The sequence below is a fragment of the Poecile atricapillus genome, chromosome 2 (assembly GCF_030490865.1).
Source record: "Poecile atricapillus isolate bPoeAtr1 chromosome 2, bPoeAtr1.hap1, whole genome shotgun sequence".
Taxonomy (NCBI): domain Eukaryota; kingdom Metazoa; phylum Chordata; class Aves; order Passeriformes; family Paridae; genus Poecile; species Poecile atricapillus.
In genome coordinates, this window is record NC_081250.1 from 46268143 (window position 1) to 46289926 (window position 21784).

General features: G+C 37.0%; 3 protein-coding genes across 11 annotated transcripts in view; 2 read left to right on the top strand and 1 right to left on the bottom strand.

Moving 5' to 3' along the window:
• The window catches only part of FKBP9 (FKBP prolyl isomerase 9), a 46172-nt gene extending 31687 nt beyond the window's left edge, over positions 1–14485 (top strand). The window contains exon 9 of one of the 2 annotated variants that reach the window (XM_058833784.1): positions 12366–14485. In XM_058833784.1, coding sequence (XP_058689767.1) covers positions 12366–12382 — 17 coding nt within the window. In that variant the 3' untranslated portion in view covers positions 12383–14485. The remainder of the gene's footprint in view (positions 1–12365) is intronic. The other variant, XM_058833785.1, reaches the window with a different exon arrangement.
• NT5C3A (5'-nucleotidase, cytosolic IIIA) overlaps positions 1–19423 on the bottom strand; it is a 28196-nt gene extending 8773 nt beyond the window's left edge. For 2 of the 8 annotated variants that reach the window (XM_058833786.1, XM_058833787.1), the window contains exons 1-2: positions 19166–19423; positions 4012–4118 (exon numbers count right to left, since the gene is read on the bottom strand). In XM_058833786.1, coding sequence (XP_058689769.1) covers positions 4012–4118; positions 19166–19277 — 219 coding nt within the window. In that variant the 5' untranslated portion in view covers positions 19278–19423. Of the gene's footprint in view, positions 1–1468; positions 1520–4011; positions 4119–4513; positions 4652–19139 lie in introns of those variants that run through there. The other 6 variants (XM_058833792.1, XM_058833790.1, XM_058833789.1 and 3 more) reach the window with 6 other exon arrangements.
• The window catches only part of BBS9 (Bardet-Biedl syndrome 9), a 281935-nt gene continuing 279536 nt past the window's right edge, over positions 19386–21784 (top strand). The window contains exons 1-3 of the mRNA XM_058833781.1: positions 19386–19522; positions 19634–19918; positions 20994–21114. Coding sequence (XP_058689764.1) covers positions 21003–21114 — 112 coding nt within the window. The 5' untranslated portion in view covers positions 19386–19522; positions 19634–19918; positions 20994–21002. The remainder of the gene's footprint in view (positions 19523–19633; positions 19919–20993; positions 21115–21784) is intronic.

Below are 21784 nucleotides of genomic sequence, written 5' to 3' on the forward strand. Positions count from 1 at the left end.
TTCTATGAAGCAGTTCAAACATTATTTGGTTTACTTAGATACTAAGCAACAGACTTCCTAATACAACTAATTTAAACAGATGTTGGGGTAGATGGAGAGATCAGAGGAAGGGACTGGATGAGGAAAATTGGATTGTTTGGTACTGTTTCATTTCAAACTGAGCCCTTTCGTAAGTTTCTGCAACAACCTGAGGAAAAGTCTTGGTAAACACTTTAGTAGATCATGTTAAACAAAGCATTGCTTAAGATTTTAAGTATGACGAAAGCTTCCTGCTTTGATGTTGTAAACTCCTACTCAAGATCAGTTTATAAAATAAATTTTTTCTAACACACTTTTCATTTTGCACACAAATTGGTTGATGAGTATTTAAATTTAGGGGTGGGGGAAAGTCTTCTGCAGCAAGTATAACCCAGACATTTTCAGTGTCACAGGCACTTTAAATGGAAAAAAACAAGTCTACATTATGGATATGACATCTGATAAAGCCTCGGACAAATACGGTTAGACAAAATAGCCCCTTTTCCCATCACTAGCTCCTTGTATTAATATCTGCAACTGAACATTAAGTAGCAATTCTTTTATTGAGTCTTCATCATTATTATAGTTTAAGTAAATTAAACTGTCTAAGGAATGTGTAAATGAAACTGAAACTGCAGCCACCAGTTTTCTGGCAAACTGTCTCCTTCAATGTTTTACACTTCTGCCCAGTTTAGCTGTTTCATTGTTGCATGTTTGCCATTCTTCACAGTTGAAAGACAAAAGCAGATTCTAGTTGGAAAGAACTGGTAAGACAGATGAAAGAGCATATGATGAAAAGTTCAGTAATTTGATAAAATTTGTGTTTCTATTTACTCTCGAAGAAAATTCTAGCAGTCAATTAAGTGTGCACATAAACCTCCCAAAATTCTCATGCACCAGTTGGCTGGGATGAACACAGATAGAGAAGCAGCCAACCAAAAATCTCCACAGCACTTAACCAAGTCAAGAAAGCCTTTCAGAACCAGAAGCTTCTACATACAGAACTAAAACTACATAAGCATAGGAAAAGGAATTCATAATTCATTGTGACATCTGAAAGTACATCATGTTAAATCACTTATAGTGATTTATTACTGTTTATTCTGTCATTATAAAAGTGTGAGAAGAGTTTTTGCTTTCTTACTAAGAGCATCTGTATGCTACTGAATAGCTCAGAGGCTGGTGTATCTTGAAACATATGTATGACAACTCCCAAAGGTAATTTGTGGTTGGCATATACAATGGCCACAAATACATTTTAGTTTCTAGTCTCTGACATTTTTAAGTAGCCTTTGAGAGAAGGAAGATCAAAACTGAAAAAGATTATTTTAAAGGTTGAGCTTAGTTGGATTTACGAAAAGGAAAAGAATTATCTGTTTGTTTGTGATAGCAGGTAACCTGAATAAGGATGTAGGAAATGATTTTGTAGCTAAGAATGTTATGGTCATACCTTGAGGAACCAACAGTAATGGATTCACGCAGGTTTGGAAATCCCCCAGTCCTACAAACCACAGAATGGGTCATTTAAAACAAGGATAGTTCTGAAAATTACAAATCTATTTAGTACATGAGACATGCATCTGTGTAGCTGGGTTAAATAAAGAGAAGTATTTGCCATAAAGACATTTGGATTCTAGTTTTGAAATAAAGTTCCTTATATACAACTGGATAACAGAAATACAAATAGAACTGCTTTTATGTATCCAGGTACTGCTAAATACATAAGTTGTCTTCTTAGCATGTGAGGCAGCGTAGCGTGTATCTAAGTGCATGCTGTGTCAATTTGATTATAAAACAGGAGCTGGTGATAAGACCTGTCATTCATTTTAGTGATCTAAGTGAATTTACAGCTGCCATTTTAGTCATTTCCAGTTAGGTATCCCAGGAAATTAATAACTTATTATATGATTGTGTCCACAAGGAGTAATGTCTACTGAATGTTAGAGGTAGAGCAGTTGCTTTCCTCCCCCTACCCAGTAAAACAAGTCCCAATGATTAAAACAAAAATTAAAAAATGTCAAATAAAAAACTCCATATAAAGGACAACTGAGTGACCTTTTATTTTCACTGTCAGTAATTTTAAGTAGGGATGGATGAGTTGATGAATTACTTGCTATCTTAACTACATAGAGATATGGCTCCTTTCACAACCAACTCTAGACACAGAGCCTGAAATATTAGTAAGAATAACTCAAACTGTAGGAGGTTGTCATCATAAGTCTGCTAAGTAATGCTTTGACGAAGGACATAAAAAACTGGTGCAGAGTATTTTTATACTGATACCCTGTAAGCCTACACTACTTGGCAAATACCAAGTTTTCTTATTTTATATAGACTCATCTAGTATGGAAGCCTCCCAAAAACCAAATCATTGCTAAGAAAACACCCTAGATTATGGGTGGACAAAATTTTAAGAGAAATTCTCTATAAATCTCAATGATTGACAGTGTACTTTGTTAGATGTCAGAAATTCTGAATCACAGTAAGAACTGTTCTCACACTTGTAAATGTATTAAAAATATTCCACAAAATTTCAGATTACCATAATATCATAAAAGAGATAGGGCAATAAATAAGATCTAGCTGCAATGCTATTGACAGTATGTGAATTACATATATAACACAATTTCTGTTTTCCTACTTTGTTGGTAAACCTGCCTTAGACTAGACTAGGTTTAAAACCTGTTATCTTTTGACAGAGAGAATACACAAAGGTGGGCTGAAAGGGAGAGAGAACTATCCATGTTATTTTTGATCAAGGCAAACGGAAATCAAAGTGATAAATTGGATAGGGGTAAATTATTTATAAATTTTATTCTAATCTATGGTGACAGCTTTCAGGTAAGAAAGTATAAACCAAGACTAAGTGACACTTATTTTGGGAATTGCAGATGCCTAATTTCAAGGTCTTAGACTAGCTATCACATATATTCACTTATGGACACATACCAAAAAAGGCAGGGCATGGCAGCAGTGATAGCTGTGAAATTTGATACCTAGAAGCTACAGAAAACTGTTTTTGGTGTTCTTGGTAGAAGAAAGTAACAGTTTGGTGAAAAAATAAAGAAACAGGGCACATTCCTTAATTTACATATTATTTTAAATTTTTTTTTTTCTATTATTACAGAACATTCCTTGCTCTAGAACAAAAAGCTTTTGAAAAGCATGCAAGCTTCTCCATGTAACTTCTGCTACTTGAGTTGCAAGAATTGGGGGAGCCATAACAAAATACACAGAATGACACTATGAAGATCTTTTTCTCCATATGTTTACGCTCATATATGTATAAAGCAAGACTACCCATAATTCACACAATTTGAATTCTGGCCCATGAGTGCATCAGAGTTTTCTCTTAGCTGCCCCAGCTGTTAGTAGGCTAATATTTTAGACAGACACATCAAAAGGTACTAGACGTGAGTGTAATCATACCAGTCACTCCATTATGTGCAGGTTGTCAGGAGAAATTCACTAGTTATCGGGCACTCTGCTAGTATAATCTGAGCTTAGGACAGAGACTCACTAATTTATAATTCCTAAAACCATAATACATTTTATATTCAGATGATGCAAGGTCAAATATGGTAAGAAATCCTTAGTAACTAGTAATTACCAAATTACTATTTTAGTAGTTCTTCCAAGAAATAGCCTTGGGAATACTTAGCTAACATAGTTATTATGAGAATGAAACAACAGAACACTAAGTATCTTCACAATTGCTTGATAATATGCTATAAAACTAGATACACAGCACAGGTTATATGAAATAACTGGAAATGGGTTCACTGCCTAAGCTATTTTAAGACATGGAATAGTATGCACACTAAAAATAATTTTTCATGGTTGACTTTATTTATTTATTTACATATTTTTATACTTAATGTGCTGGGTCCTGATACTTAATTTGGAAAAAAAAACATTATAAAAATCTGGAGAGAGTGCTTTCACAGAAAACATGACAATAGTGTTTCCTCTTGTGTTTTTAAAGGAGAGTACCTGTGCGTTGAGCTTAGGGCACTCCTGATTCTTCTGTCCTTGATTTTGTCCTACTGCAACAGCATAGGTGGCAAGCAGAGTCCAGAGATGCAGGGCTTGCATGCAGGCTGCCAACAAAAACCAACCAAATCCTTTTAAGAATTGGTCTGCTATATTATGTGATCTTTCTATTCCTGCTGTATAAAATAAAAGCCAACATGCATGGTTCATAATGACATCACTGTGAAAATACCAACACTTCAGAATAGTCTGATACATATTTAAGAGTAGAGGAACATTTATGCTGAATTAACTTATTCAATGAAAAACACTAAGTATACTTATTCCTTTGATGCTGTTGCTCATTCTATGCTATCAAATTTTTAATTTAAAAGTACAGTTTTTTTAGGTTTTTTCACAGTCACTATTAACAACTGTAAGTAAGCCCTCAGCTCATAACCTTGGTTTAAAAACACAAGCAAGAAGACAGTCAATACTGCTGACAGAAGCTGCGCACACTTACCAGAGGGTTTTGCAGGAGCAGCTGCAGAAGCAAAAGAAAATTCCTCTTGCTTGAGACACACTAATATAGCAGCACAGGGTGCAGTTGAGGGCGTTTCCAAATACAGCCTGACTAATCCCCGTGCAAAACCCCAGGGTCCTGTGACGCACGTCAGCAATGCACAGCAGTTTGTTATGCTCAGCAGTACAGCCCGACGGGCTTACAGATCATCAGCTGGTTCACCAACAACAAAACCTTTGACCTTCATTGAATGACAGCTTTCATGGATGCAACGGGCAAATTTGGGCTGCTCGAACAAAGGAAGGCACTTGTTTTTCAAAGCAGAAGTTTACTACTTTGTCTTTCCAAGTATTTTAGGATTTCCTGTCATATAGTGCCACAAATTTCTTAGAGCTTCATTGACATGATTTCATTAATGTTTACTAGGTAGCACATATTTATTCATGTAGAAGGAACAAATGAATTAATTAATCTTTGTTTTGGCTGTAATTATCTGTGTGATACTGAAACAGGAAATCAAGGAGCCTTGTTTGTCAGGATTTTTGAGAGACAAGGCAACTCCACATAGTTTTAGAAGTTTGTCATTAGGCATGCTGCCTGATCAAAGACCGTAGCTAGGTGACATAGAAGACGGATTAAAAAGAAATATTTTTTTAGAATGAGGGGATGAAGGAACTATTGTCTAATCATATTTTACATTTTGAAGTTGTGTAAATGCTTCTAAGTGTCATGCAAAGCTAACTATTGTTATAGCAGCAGTGCAAGCTTCTCTATACTACTCCATAACTCATGTTCAACCTCAGGTTTATGATCCCTGTTGCAGGATGCCTGGACTAACCACCACCATCAGGCCAATTCATACAAGCCACCAATGTGACCAGTGCAATCGTCAGAGCTGAAGCAAGGGCAGGATACAAGTGTAGCATGTAGAAAGCCTGTAATGCTACAAAACACTGCCAATAGCAGGGATCTAATAGAAATTCATTAGTTATGAAAATTTCCTTCAAAGGAGGCTGTGCTTTCTACATTAAAAAAACAAAAACAAACAACAGACTTTCTGAATGGTAAAATAGATCCGTATCTTTTGTGTCTACATTCCAACTGTAGGCTACTATGTAGTCTATCAGGATTCCTCGGTGTATCTGACCTACATGTGCACTTTCATTTTGTTTTCAGAGGTGTTCTCTGAAACAAAGAGGTGTTTCAGAGGTGTTCTGTTTGTTTTGAGCCAACAAAACAACTGAATACTTCAGCTAAGACAGAACATGCAACTTTAATCAACACTTATCCTCTTAGAACTGACCAGGATCTCCTTAAATATGCATGTTAAAGTCTGCTGTATCCTGATGCAGCAAAAGAGTTTGAAAAATATGTTCAAAATATAACATAATCCCTGCAAGGACCGTATACAGTAAATTGAACTTACCTGGCATTGGTATTGCCAGGATTCATAGCTACCAATAAACTACTTGTTATCACATTTGTACACTGTTATAATAGGTAACATACAGAGAATTTTACTCTTCATAGTACTTTAATACAGGCAGCATGTTTTTCATTTATATTTTTATAATAATGTTTGGGAAACATTTGTAGAGTGCAGCATCTTGAATAAATATGAATTATTTGCACAACAAAAAGCTGCAGCTTGTGTCCCTACTAGATTTCCAATGTTAAAAAAAAATCTTATGAACAATTAAGTAAAACATGCTTGCCAGATGAATCATGTAGTTCAGGTAAGACATCACTCGATACATTCAGTTTGCAAAGAACCTGCCTTTGAGCTTTTATGTATTTCAACGGTGATAATTATACTGATATATAAATGGGTCTTGTGAACCTCATAGATGAGGCTGGGATTTGGTGGGTCAGCAAGCAGGCCTGTTGCTATTCTGGTACTTCTCAGCTGTGATTTAGTGAGAAAATTAACTCCAGTGCTGTCAAGAATATGAAGAAAGTTAGTTTCCCTTTCAGAAAGCTGGGGAAACAAAAACAAGGTAGTTTAAAAAATATTTTATTTATTTATTTTTTATGATTAAAAAAAAGAGTTACAGAAATTAAGTCCAACCCTTACAGACTGTTTTTGGTACACCAGACTAATTGCAAAGCATTCTAAATTAACTATTATAGCTTTAGTGAAAGCCCTAGAAAATGTTGTGAGCAAAATTTCTGTAAACATTAATACAGCCAACACCTAATTCTTAGAAAAACATCTATCTTTATCAACAGTGTACTTTCACTTTAATGAAAATGCCGTACGTGAAACTTCTCATCTACAAAACAAGACTGTCTTTGCAACTCCAAGAAATCTTTGTGTACAACACTTTAATTACAACAGCTCCTACTATCCACATTCTATTACTGCTGACCTGAGTCTGTTGAGCATTTTGTTTACAGTGTTTAATGTCTGGTAAATGAGGAGTTAAAATGAACACTGATTTTTTTAAAGAGAGAGAAATAAACTCCAGCATGACATTTCTACTCTCAAAATATGGAAGGTCATTTAAATATATTTTACAAATTACAAACTTATATATAATAACCAATATATACAATAATATAATAAAATGATAATAAACATAACAAATACCAACAATTACTGATAATTTAAAATATTAATTACTATATAAATAAATAAAATATATTAAAAATTAAAATATAATTATTATATAAAAAATAATTATTAATATAAATAAATAGAAATATAATAGTAAATATAATGTAATAACTAATGAAGTTATTTCAACAGATAGATTAAATTTTAACATTTTCTCTTTGGCTGAGGGCCATATCCTGACTACAGAATATTCTAAGCAGAAAAAGAGAGAGAGGAAAAAAAGAATAACACTTAAAATGCTAGATGATTTATAGTTTATATAAGACTGGGAAATGGTTCAACTTTATATGCTCGTGTGTTAGGTGAACTTGGTTTGTAGAGGATGCTCTTGAATATGAAGCACTATAGGTTTTAGTCTAAAGCAAAGAAAAGCTGGTTCTACCAGTCCTTCCACACCTGTGAGCTAAGTTGCATCCATTTGTGGAAAGAATTAGCACAGGTATATTGCCTAAGCAAGTAAGCTGAGCTTTTTCTTTAACTAATAAATTGAATACTTCAGCTAAACTGACATAAACTTTTAAAGATCAGGAAAGAGGTCATAGCTTTTTAAAATATTTCCTACAAAATTTAGAGGTGATTGAATCTTGTCTGCAGTGTAAACATTAGGTAGTGTCCTTTCATGAGCTTACTATATTTTATTCCTGTTTAGTGACCCGACCACAACTGAAGAACTTTTGAATACATCCTCACATATTTAGTATGTTGCTCAACTTTACTTGAAAATACTTTGCTTTATTGTAGGGATCAATTTTAAACATTAAAGAACTGTATTTGTTATTTAATTTTGCTTTTGTAAGAAGTTTTATTAGTATGTATTTTCCAAAACAGCCTACTTGATATAACCTCATGAGACAGGGAAAGGTACCTGAACCTTGTTACTCAAGTACCAAGACCAAGCAGAAGAAAGGAACCAATACAACCCAACTGTACTCAAATATGATTATTATTCATGCCCTAGTGAACTGAGTTAATGAGCAGCATAATGCTTCCAGGAATAGCTTTTTATATCTGTGACAATTACAAGGAAAGTAAGGTCAATGGTCAGTTTGATGAAGCTGGGGTAAATAAAGGTTTAGAAGGTTGCCTTGCAGGAATTTTGGATACCACTTATCTTTGCAGTAGAGGCTTGGTGTAAAAACCCATGCTAGCCATATTTACAGTTGGTATGTTGCAATACAGAACTATGATTTGTATATGAATGTGTGTGTCTGTCACAGAGATCACTTGTGAGGAGTGTAAGCAATTCTAAAAAGAAAGAGCTTGAACAGCACCTGTTATGAAAAAGTGCTAAGAACATATTAAAGACTGAATTCAACAAACTGTGGTAAATATAGATACGGATGACACATGGTAAGAAGGTGAAGATCTTAACTTGAATGGTATCACAAGACATATTCAACAACTTTTTAATAGAGATTTCCTTAATCTGATCAGAGATCTAGCTTTCTTTACTGTTCATGAGAAAACTGGTGATTGTCTAATAGTCTGACCATTTATGCCTGTACTGAACACAAAGCTTAATATCAACACACATACTAAAACACCTCTTTAAGCATTTCTTCTTATGTTTAATACATCTCTCTGATGAGAGAATAAAAGATATTGCAGCATCATTGTCCCTTATGCAGCTTCTTCTTGTGCTTACAAAATCATTCTAAAAGAAGAGATTTCTGCTGGTGATAGATTAACAGACATTTTGAATCTTACAAGAAGAGGAAGAACTAACAGTAACTAGGGTCTATGTTTCTGGTATTTCATGTGATCCTGTCAATTACTAGTTTGGGAAAGAATTTAGTCTGAGAGAATACAGAAGGTACAAAACATAGAGAACAGTTCTGTACGTTTTGGGGTGAATGACTACAGCTCAGAATAGGCCTTTTTTTTCTCTGATTGTATGTTAGGGAAATCACCTCATCTCTGTGCTTAGTTCCCATTCCCACACTGTGGAGAGAATTAACCTTTATAACTGGCAGGCTAAAAGCAAAGGTATGTATTATTTAGTTATCAGTGAGTATCTGGAAATGATGAAGATCTTCAGTGATTTCTAATGAGTATCTTGAAAATACCACACCTACCTAGCCAAATTTAAACTGTTTTTTTTTTTATCTTCATGGTTTCTCTCCTGCCCTTGTTATAATTTTTTTTTTTTTAAAAAAAAAATATATATATAAAAATATTCTAAATGTAAGCAAGTTCGGATCAATACAATTTATCACATTACACTTAAATTTTAAACATATCTTCTAAAGCACTGGATCAAAAGAACTCAAGGTTGTGACACCCTTTCATTGCTTGGCAGAAGGAAATGGAGGCTTTTTTCTTGGCCTTCATACATTCATTTCACTGATGCCTATTCTTACCAGGGCTTTCTGGATAAAATCTTTATAAATCCATTATGAACTTGGAGCTTAAATACCAAAACCAGCTCTGGTTTCTCTACCTTACAGGGAATAAACTAGAACTGGAAAAGGCCCTGAGAAGGGCAGTAAGAATGAGCCATGAGAAAAGATTCATACAATGAACAGTTGAATATTACTAGAATTCCTTAACCTGGAAATTACAGAGTTGTTTAGAAAGGGTTAATAGGGAAAGATTGGTCACTGTCTCTTCCAGTATAAAAGGTAGAGGTCATCAACTAAAATTAAGAGGAGGCAGGCTCAAAACAGTCAGCTACAAGTCATACAATTAGGTAAAGTAGTAAAATGTAGGACTCCTTTTTATTGATACTGAGGATTTACACAGCCTTGAAATGCTACTGGGTCATAACACGAAAAAAAGGTCATCCAAAATTACACACACTGTCTCTGAAATACAAGCTGCTGGAGGAGAGAAATCATTGGAGCAAAAACATTCATGACAAATCACCCCTTTCCTATGCTTTCTTTGGGCCTCTGTTACAGACCATTGTACCAGTATGACCTAAGACTTCATGGAAGGCAAGTCAACACTCCATTTTTGTAACATGTAATGACAGGGAGAATAATTTGCTTTTCATGATAATGTTTATCTTAGTTTTAACTCCATCCTTCACTTTTCTTGCTGGTTCTTCTTCTGAGAACACAGATACAGAAAATTCATTTCTGACAAATAAGAAGTTTTTGATTTGAGTGGTACTCGCATTTTCCTTTAATACTGCTATGGAATGTGTTGGAGTCTGCCTGTCTGAAAGATCCATTTCCCTCTCATGTTATACAGAATCTAATGCTTTCTTAAAGAATTCTTACAGGTGATGCTGCTGGTACAAATAATCTTTCTTCAAAATATCTAGGCAAACAGTGTAGAATTCTAAGAACTGGCAGTACGTAAATATACTGTGGTACTGTGGTATTTTGGCAATCTAAACTACTACAGGTACATTTACAAATTCTTAATTCTTAATTAGCTATCAGGTATGCAAAAGCTCACCTGGCATAATAAGGTAATTTTTATGAGCTATACTATTTTCCCCAAAAACTGTTCATTTGAATGCATGCCTTCTATAATTAAATATCCTGTATATATCTACATGGACATGCATTGAAAGAACTTAAACAAATACTTGTTTCCCTAGAAGCCTCCCATGTAACACTATCTAGAATGGAATTTGCATTAAGGCCAAGGCTTGGACTGAAGCAGTTGCTGCTGATTCTCTTCTTCTCTTATCTGCTTCTAAGAAAAAAAAAAATCTGCTTAGATTTTTTTTCACTAAGTCTAAGAATGCTGTATCTAGATCAAATAAACTCTGACCCTTGAATAGTGGAGTTGTGGGACTCAGTTTGAAAGCAAAGTCAGCAGGACAAAGTTTAATCTACAATACATTACCAGACACTACATGTAAGAATGTAGTGCTAATATAATATTCCATTTAAATTACACATTGAGACGAATAAAGTTTTTAATTGTTAAGTGCTCTTTGACTACAAACCCTTTTTAAAAGACCTTAAAAAAAATTCCATTAAATCTAAAGATGTAATACAGCTACCAAACACTCCTTTTACAGGTAACAGGCTGAAGCATCATGACTTGAGGCATGAAGGATTGTTTCAGCTCCATGTCTCATTGTTTTATAGGTGCTGGATCCATTGAAAGATGGATCCTTATTTCTTGTATCTCTGTGTACTTGGCATCTGGAAGTGTTCAAAACCAACAGGTAATAAATATTACCACTACTATTCTTTGCACTCTACTACTGATAAAGTACTGATACTGATACTGCTTTGTGCTAATTCCTACCCTTCAGTTTCATGGACAATTTTTCCATGGGAACATGCAGACCAAACTGAGGCTTACCCATCAGTGATACTCACTGCAAAGGCAGATGCAGCTGATAATATTAAGTGTTGCGATAATAGCTGATGAGTGAAAAAAATCACATTTTTGGTCTGATAACTAGTAAGTTTCTGACAAAGAGGGAAAGCTTTAAAGGAACAAGATTAATGGAACATTTCAATAGTATTCATTCTCTCAGATTAAGGTGGAACAAAACAACTCCCAGGTAAAAAAAAAACCAAACCACAAATAAATTTGGATGATTTCAGTGATCCAATTTGTAGAGCAGACAAACAAATCTTTATATAAGAGTGCGGGAAGGAAATGACAGTTAATGAGTGGGAAACAAGTAAGAACAAGCACATTTGAACAGGAATTTTCTTGGTGGCAAAACCAGCTCAGAAGTCTGAAAGTCTGTATTCAGACACTTTCCAAGTCTGGGCTTTGCCCCAGCCCTTTAAAATAAAATAAAAAATTAAATAGATAAATTATTTTTAAAATATTGAGATATATTAAAGTAGAAGCCACATTTCCTTCTAGCAATAGGCATTATTGCTATAATTTAGAGAAATGTTATTTAAAATTACTTTCATAATTATTTTCTGAGGTAAGTCAGTGCAATTCTCTTTTGAGGTATTAGTGAATGAGAATAATATAGTTACTTTTAGTACTTAAACATGGTGTCTTCTTTGACCTGTGTCCCGCAACCTTAAACATGTACTGAAAAATGTCTTCTTTTTTTTGGCATCCATATAAAGCACTCTTGATGATTAGCCAAATTTAAAAAATACTGTGGAATTTTAATGGACAGTTGTTTTTTTTTTCTTGAACCATCAGAAGCTCCACACAAATAACCTAAGAAAGAGTTGAACAACAAAACAGCCACAGATTCCAATTTAATGGCACTCCGCCCACCAAGCTGCTGCATGATAGACATTGAACTAAAATTTTGCCTACTGCAATCATAAGTTCTCTGATGTTTTACAGCAGCTGACCCCTGGTGAGTGATGACTTTTGGATGGGAGAAAGAGACTGACATCCAGCAACTGGTCAAGATAAGAGCTGTACGAAGACTGTGTCCCAGGAGGAAGCAGTCGCTGCAGATCAGCTGCTGCACAGTGCCATGACTGCAAGAAAGCCTCTTAGACTTCACACCCTCACTTTTATTTTACGCACTCTCCACGACAATAACCGACTCTCTTGCCCTGTCTTATCTGGCCTTCTATGCCTGCACGGTGGTTAGGAAAGGAAGCCAGGAAGAATAGCTGTGAGGTGGTGCCGCAGCCTGATTTGAGCGGCGAGCGGCTGGCAGGCAGCAGAGACGCGGCTGCTGCTGTGGGCCGGGGCAGCAGGAGCGGTTCAGCCGAACGTGTCAGAGCGCAGCGCGGCAGGGGCCGAGGAAAGCCATCGCTGGGGGCCACGGCTCCCTGACGGGACAGGGCCCTTCCAAAGCAGCGCCAGCGCCTCAGCCACGGCTCCCGCCAGCGCCACCTGCTGCTCCGAGCCGTCTGCTGCAGCGTGACAATTCACTGCCAAATGCACCAAAACACAGCGACAAATCTGACACGCTGCAGCATTTCGAGTGTTTTTTCCTTAAGCTCTCTCCAATAATAATCCTTCGTAGGAGGTGAGGAGTACACTGTGGTTTACTTGCACAAATACACTTGTGGATGCACACGTGGAGGGAGGAGTGGTGCCTGATGGCTTGAAGGCTATTACTGCAAATTGGAACTAGCCAACACAGGAAAAGAATATGCATTTTGCATGGATGATGTAATTCATGCAAGTGAAAATAAAAGGTTAAAGGCAGCTGTGGTAGGGTTTTTTCTGTGATTTTTTTTTTTTTTTCTTTCTAAAGAAAGTACTTCAAAAGTTCAGGCATTTTGCAGTCCAGACTTACACAAATTGTGATGTTTTTACATTTACAGGTATATTGCTATTGAATTCACCACTAGTATTCTGCTTATGAATGCATGGATCCATACCCTGGGTCTCTTTAATGCTTATATTGATCAGTTTAGATACTTTTTATAAAAGCTGGTAGTTCTTGTTGCCTCAAGACTGAATGGTATGACTGGAATGCTATGCAACTTTAATTCATAATATGAGCAGATTTGCAACGATATGCATATTCAGACTAAAAACTAAAAAAATCTCTTATTACTGGTTATATTGTTTGACAGTTAAAGGTAACATGTTTAAGACTTGCAGCGCTTGCTACTGATTTTCAGCTGTAAAAAGAATTTAATAGAACAGATGATGGTAAAAATAAATTATCACAAACAGGAGGACAATCACTTAAAAATAAACACATACCAAGCATTTATTAAAAGGTAAATATATTTCAGAGCAGAATGAGTAATTGAAAGATTGCTTTTCTGACTTGAAGAAAGACTATACAAAAGATAAAAGAAAGCAGCAACCAAGCTCTTCTGAGCCTATACCTAAAATCTATATTATATCCTGACATGTCTACACTGACTACTTGGAACTCAGTTTTCAGGTACAGATAATCAGTACATTTTTGGTAACTGTTATAACTTGCATAAATGATTTCTAAAGAAACTAGTGCAGAATTATAGATTTAATTAATCTTCCCATACCATCCCTTGGAAGAATGTAGGTTTTAAGACTTACTGAATTCAAAATAAACCAAACAAACCCAACACAGGCAGCAGCAATTTCAGAAAATTAGAACTTACTTCTGAAACAGCTGCATTGTAGGATTAGCTTACTATATTGAATGAAGTAAAATATTAGTATATACATAATTTTGACAGTGAGATGAGAAAACAATGGAATTCTGTCAATTTTTATTCTCCTGGGATACAAATTTCTAAAATTTCCAGCTGAATTATTTTACAGTAAGAATGAAAACTGCTACTAGTATCCAAGTTGCATCAACATGCATTGTCCTAAGGGTTTTTCCTGCCCTGTGATAACTTGCTTTACAAGCCATATGTTAGATGACTTGTATCATGCACAGTGGCTTACATTAGGCAGTCTGAAATCATGCATTATCTAGGTGGCATATATTATGACTATCTCTGTAAACAGCGTGTGGACAAAACAAACTTGTTTTAATAAATGGTGTCTACCACCGTCAATTGATTTTTCTTCTGAGGAATACAGTCTAAACAAAGCTCAAGGTTTATAGAAATGCTTACATAGCATCTCCAATACTCTTATCAAATTTAAATGTTATAAAATGTTATCAATAATTTAAAAATTATTCTAGTACTCTAGTAATATAAGGACTCTGAGTCACATGTCAATAGGTAGCAGTGGTATTAGGTCTCAGCAGTTCTTTCACTTTTCACTACTTAGGTTCATATATCACAGCACCATTCTTTTTGAACAATATTATTCCCAAATGGATCATATCACTGCATGGCTCTTGAGCCTATCCAGTGACAATGTCCTGCAAAGGCATCATTAGAGGGAATCCATCTTCCTTCCATTCCCCTTTTAGTGATTCCAGTTTATTCAGACTCAAACCTTTCTTCAGCTCTGTATAGGCATAACTACATATGAAGGAGTTGCAAATACCAACCACTTGGATTCCTGAATATGTACGTTACACATTACATACTGCTCTGCTTTTCACGCTATTGGGAGGTCAACCTGCCAGAGTAACGCCACAGTTACTATAACAACTAGTTACCAGCAACAAGAAAAGAATAAAGAAACGGTGTGTGGTTGCTGCCAGTTTTATCTTCATCTGTGGCACAAATGCTCTTATGCCCAATGAAACAAGAACACATTCTCACCAGAGACTTCCAGGTAAAATAAATAATAATAATAATAATAATAATAATAATAATAATAATAATAATACACACCCCCTGCAACACCTCTAACAGTCATACTCACAGAATAGGTTCCTTTATTTCTTAGGTAAGTAGAAAAATAGCAGTTACCTTGCTTCTTATTAATTTCCTCATTTCCCTCCAGGTAAACTCCAATACTGCAAAAATCCATGCATTTCTTTCCTTCTTTAACACAATAAAAAGTGCACTGTCCAGAGACAGTTGAGTGGTTGAAATGTTTCCTGTAAATGCAGAAACTGCTTTGATTTTATTCGTTGTTGCTGAGCTTTGATACAAAGTCTCTTTTTCATGTAATTAAGGTGCTCACTTCAGGAGCAGATTGGAGAAATAGACAAACACATTTGTCCAGTTTTCTGGAAAACAAGCCTGAGAGAGGAAGTCTCAGTTTAAGGTATTCTGCTGGTCTGGTTCCAATAAGCTCTATGTTATTATGTTTCTTATTCTAATAAAAAAAATACAATAAAAAGATCCAAAATCAAAGAGTGAGGAACAAGCTGCTGAAAAAAAACCCCAAGATTTTAACAACTTTGTTTATGAAACAGACAACAAAAAATACTGTTACTCTCTTAAGAAGATTTTTTTTCTTATGTTAACTCCATATTTTAATTAATATGGGCTAGTGCTCACAGGTGAATATTTTTGAAATATTTAGGCAATATTTTTCATTCTAGCTTGTGAACACCTGTTTTCTGTTGAACTGATAAAAAGGCTCAGCAAAGAGTAATCAAAAACTGAAGTCTATTGGCAGTACAACTATTTGCTGTATAGGAATCCATAACTAAATAGCAATCTTGTCTGAGGCTTGAAAAACTCGTAAGACTCAACATTACTCTCAGTTTAATTTCTTTCTAAAATAGCCAGGAAACATTTTCTAAAAAGTTACTTTGAAAGTCCAATTAATTTTTAACTATCCCTGTAAATTAAAGGTAGCAACCTTGTGTCTAACTTTTGCTTTCACCTGACTGTGGAAACACTTATACAGTTTCGCAGAATTGGCAACATGGTTGTGCAAAGTAATAACAGAAGACTTGGAGAGATGGTTGCTTCTTACCACACAGAGTAAAACTTCATGTGACCATTACTATTAATGCCTGTGTTACTTCAGAAGTGGAGCTGAAGTAACTCTGCATTCATGAGTGCCTAAGGGAAACTCCCTGTTTGCAAACTACACACCATGGTCGAAGATACAATATTAACATTTTAATTATGAATGTAAACATTTTTTATCAAATAAGATGAAGTAATTCTAAGGTATCTCCATTAAGTTTAAATTTCTGTACCAGGCTAATTGGTATGCTTAACGAATTCATCTACTGAAATGTGAGCTAGATAGTTAAGAATTACTTGATCTCATTATTCAGCAAGGAAAGAGATTCCTTTCCCGCAATGCTTGAGAATCCTTTCCACTCTTTTTTGCAGTAAACATTCTTGGCATCATAATCCTTGATATTAACTTATATATATCTTAATATATATATAAAATATACTTAACTTATAGATGTTTTATTTGATTTGTAAAAGTCTCTGTCTTTTTAGCACTTACAGACAGCCACTTTTTTTTTTTTTTTACTTACACTTGGGTTTTATATTAATCTAACTTTATTTTGACTAAGAAAAAAAAATTGCTATAGTTAATTTTAATGAATAATATTTCATTTACGTAATTCAGGTGTAAATAGGCCTGCTCCCTACTGCTTTTGATGAAAGTTATACATCAAGGTAATTCTGAGTCTAATTTGGATATAAAACTAAAGTGTAGTAGTCCCCAAAGAAAATTTGAACCAAAAAAATCTGTTGAAAATACAAGAATGGTCCCATCATTTTAGTCTAACACAGAGGACCAGCCTGGTATTGGAAGAAACTACATTTCAATAAAGCAGTATTGTTCCTTATCACCATCCTAAATTACAGTAAGTTACAGATTAGAAAACAGCCCAGTCTCCTCCACAGCTCAAAGAAAGGTCTCTCTTGTCATAAAATAAAACTGATACAGTGTCTTGTAAATGACAAACATTGAATCACATCTTCATTGGTGAATAAAAGAAAGTTCTTCCAAATGCAGCATATCCAGGTAAAACTCATGTACACCTTTTTGCCCTTGACAAACTCAACTCCTTGGTATGAAGTTTAAATAACTTTCACTTATTTCAAAGAAATTGCACAGCCTGAATATATGTCTCCCCTGAAAATTAGGAAAGAAGACTTGGATATTTAGAACTAAGGATGTTTGCTAGCTGAGGAAGCTGCCAACCTGAATATCAGCTGAAATGCTCACTCTCTGAGTGTGAATGTGTTGCATCCAAGTGATAAAATGTTTCTACATGAAAAATCGGACATGTTTTCAACAAGCTTAATTTTTCCCTTGCAATTTAAAGCTGAAAAAAGCTGTAATCATATAAGTGCAATTTTTGAAATATCTACTTAGGATCACAGGTTTGTGTCCAAGAACATAGCTGTGAAAATGTTATCTGAACTACATACTTGAAAAAATCACTTACCAGATACCAATTTAGCATTAGCATAATGATTTTTTTCCCTAACCAAAGGCAAAATCTTGGCAAAGTTCAAGTTTTCCCAGCCAAAACACCAGTTAAATACTGTACAGAAAGTTAATATAAATAAATTTTAGCAATTATTAGGTACTTTCCAAACTACAGCTCAAATCAGGTATTATGAACATGAGTTAGTGAAACTATTGTATTTGCCTTTTGAGCACTCATATGATCAAGCTTTTAGATGCTGTTATTTTATTGCCCACATAACTCACAAGTAATGGTATTATAATACTAGAATTAAAGAAATAAAATAAAATTTATAGTTAACCACTCTTACGCCACTGTAAGTTTTCAAATTGAGTTTTGTAAAATCCTACTATAGTGTCCAAAGCATTTTCACAGAAATCTATCTAAAACCTCTCTAAAGTGGCAATCCAAATTTTCTGCTCTCCCACAAGCTGTTGGAAGTGGGCTTGGAGAAACTAAAAAGCAAGGTAACCCTCTCCAAATTGTCAGATGACATGACTGATGACTAGAAACAGTATTTTTTTCCAACAGTAAGTGATGCCTTCACAATTAGCAAAAACTCAAAGTAGAATTTTTCTTTGGACCCACAGTTATCACAAACTGCTCTGCATGAATTCCACTGGCAAGCATGGCAATGAGTGGCCAAGTGAGTATTTAGGCAGCTCGCAATTTACATACAGAATTCTAGCTCTTACTAAAATCTGTTTCCACGTGTAACTATAAAAATTCATCAGAGCTTTCAGTAAAATTCAGCAGGGGAGATCACAAAACACACGTTAGCTAACATCAAGTGCCTGGACGATTTCAATTCAGTTCTTCGGTATGGCAGTGTCCAAATCACAAAATTTGAAGGACTTCCACATAATCAGCATGTTGTCCAAACTAAGATCTTTTACGACCCAGTTATTTATAAGCAGATATTTAAACATTTTCCTAAACAACAAGTTTAACAAGGGCAGCAAGAGAGAGCGAGCTTCATCTTCCTTTTATAGTAACCCTGAACAGACTGTACTTCCCAATTTCAACAGATGGTTGAACACGTGTGTGTGCGTGTCCATTTTTCTTTTAAACAAACTGCAAGCACGCTTGTAAATTACCCCCGAGACCCACGGGTACGTATGTATCCCAGGGGCCGGACAGGACAGGGCAGGACGGCGCAGATCCTTTCCACACGCACCTTTTCCGTGCTAGTGGGTCACGCTGAGGTGGAACAGCTGCTCCTGCCTCCAGCGCCTGTCCTTATAGAAATCCCAAACTGAGCTCAAGGTCCCCTCTCTGTCCCTGCAGATATCCCCTCGGGATATCCTGGCTCCGCGGGGACGGCCGTGGGGAGCCGTCGGCCGCAGGAGAAGAAGGACAAGGCGAAGGGCGTCCGGGGGCCGAGAGCCTTTCGGCCTCTTACCACGTACCATCTCGATGATCTTGGTCTTCTTACCCGTCTTCTTCTTCATGGTGAAGATGTACTGCGCCAGCACCACCCCGCCCACCAGCGCGCACACGCTGGCGCTCGCCACCGCTCCCATCTTGGCCACGGCGGTCCTGTCCATGGTAGTAGTTCCCGGGGCGCCGGGAGTGCTGCGGTGAAGCGCGGCTGCGCCCTCGGTGTGGGCGAAGGAGCGGGATCCCGGCGGGTCCCCCCTGACCGACCGCCGGGTCGGCAACGACGGCGCCGCACGCGCCCCGCCGGCCCGGCCACTCGCCGGCCCTACCACGCCACAGGGGAAAGGGGGAGGAAAAGGGTGGACGCACTGATGGAACTGGGCGCCTCGAGAACAAGAGATTTCTGTGAGAGGTTTGAAGAAGAATAAGCGCAACCCGCCGAACGCTTAGGATTGTTTGGGGTTATTTTCTCCTCTCAGAAAATGCAGAAGAAATGTTTCTCTTCTTTGCTGTTCCCCCCAAGAACAGGACGAAGTGAGAGAGTCCAACGGCCCATGGCGCCGCTTCCCAAACTACATTTCCCAAGCACTCCCCTGGGCGGGGCGTGCGGCGGTGAGCTGTTGGTGCCGGCGGTGGGGAGAGGAGGATGCTGGAGATGGCGGCGGCGGTGGGAATGCGTCTGTAGCTCTGCTGCTCTGTGCCTCGCCTCGGGCCGCGCCTGAGCGAGGAGCTCCTGTGAGGAAGCGGGGCTGCCGCCTCGGGACGGCTCGGACTGCGCCGTGCCAAGGAGCTGTCGCCTCCCGCCCAAGTAAGCCCCCGCAGAACTCCGTCTCCCTTCTCCCGCTCCACAGGGGATGTGTATCTGTATCTGTGTGTGTGTGTCCATGTCCCAGGCTCGGTGTAGGTGCTGTGTGTGCTGCTCAGGGACTCTGAGGGAGGGCAGGAGGGAGTGAGGGGGTGTGTGTGGACGGCAGTGCTGTGCCAGCCCGCACTCGGCGGTAGCAGGTTGCCTAGCGGGCATAGCGACGGGAAAAAGGTGGAAAATAAGTGGTTTTGTTTGCCGGACTTGGCTTCCTTGAAAAGGGAAACACGTGGGCTTGGAGGCTGCGTTTCTTCCGAATCTCGTCTTTTGCCCTTCTGCCCGCTGGAGCTGCCGGTGCATGGCAGCCCCTCGCCTCCTGTGCGGGCTGTGGGAGCGGCTGTGCCCGGGTCTCTAGGCACGGAGCCGGCAGTTTTGAACTAGGATAATGGTATTGTCGAGCTGCCCAAAGGGATTAGTCTCCTCGCTCCTTCCCTCCCCCCCTCTTAAAATAACATCAGGTAGGGAGCAGAAAAGCTGATTTGTGCCCTGTATGACCGAGTTCTTTAGTCGTGTCACTGGAGCATCTTCAAGGCGATTATGCGGAGGAAGTTTTGATGTCGTCTGTTTATGTCTCCATTTACTTGTCTAAAAATAATCTCTCTTGCAGAAGACTTGCATCAGATATTTTTTTTTTTTTTTTTTCTGCTGGTACTCCTTGGTGAGAGAAGAAACCTTAGTTCTGAGACTTTGAAAACTTTTACTTAGTGCTTGTAACAGAAGGCATTTAGATTTAACAGTTTTTAAAAGTGATATTTTGTTGCATTTCCTTCATATAACTAGCAGTGTCTATCACAACTAATTTAACTAATGACTATAAGATTCCTGAGGTTATTTTCTGAACTGTATAACCAGAAACTCCAGACACCTGGAATTAACATTTACTTAGCTCACACTAGCGCAATTTGAAACCAAGAGGTGTAATATACTTAAGGAAACCTGTTGCTTAACAAAGAAAAAATTTTTTGTATAAATAGTTGCATGTATTAGTATGAACTTTAACAATGTTTTGTTTCCTTTTCAGTAAAAAAGAATGTCCTTGTTTAAAGCTAGAGACTGGTGGTCCACCATACTTGGAGAAAAGGAAGAATTTGACCAAGGCTGTCTGTGTGTTGCTGATGTTGATAATAGTGGCAGTGGACAAGGTAAATTCAGACTTAAAATTGCTGGCTTTTAAGCCACACAGCTGGAGGTTTGCTTTGACCAATGCATGCTGAAAGCTTGTTAGCCAGGCTAGTTGGCTAGTTAGTTTTAGGTCTGCTATCTTTAATGTGTCCTTATAGGCTTAAGAAGACAAATTCAGTGCTCGCTGTCTTTTTATATTTGTATGCTGCTAAATATGTTAATTCTTGGTTGTGTTCACTAGTAACTTCTCTCATGTCTTATTCCCTCAGTGGTAGATATCTTTTAAATAAAGAATTTTCAATTAGTAATGGGAGCAAACACATTGTGACTTGTAAAAAACCATGGGAAGAAAAAAGGAAGGTGAGAGCTAAAGAGTTAAGAATTTAGAAAAACAAATAAACAACCCTTTTGATCTGGAAAATAAGTGACGATCAAAGTAAGTAACTCGGCTTGAGTAAACCCTGCATTTCTGTGTAGTCATTAATTATGTGAAATGGTCTTTGCTGTCAAGGAGAGTTTTTGTGTGTGTATTTTTTTAAAATTAATAAATTCTTGGTGTCTTTATGATATCATGCTCACCTTGGAATTTTGTTTTTACCTGGTAGAGGTACTTGAGTTTGACTTCCTTGCTGCCAGACTCTTCTAAAATTATTTTAATGTAAGATTCTTCCTTTTCAAGACAATTTGAAT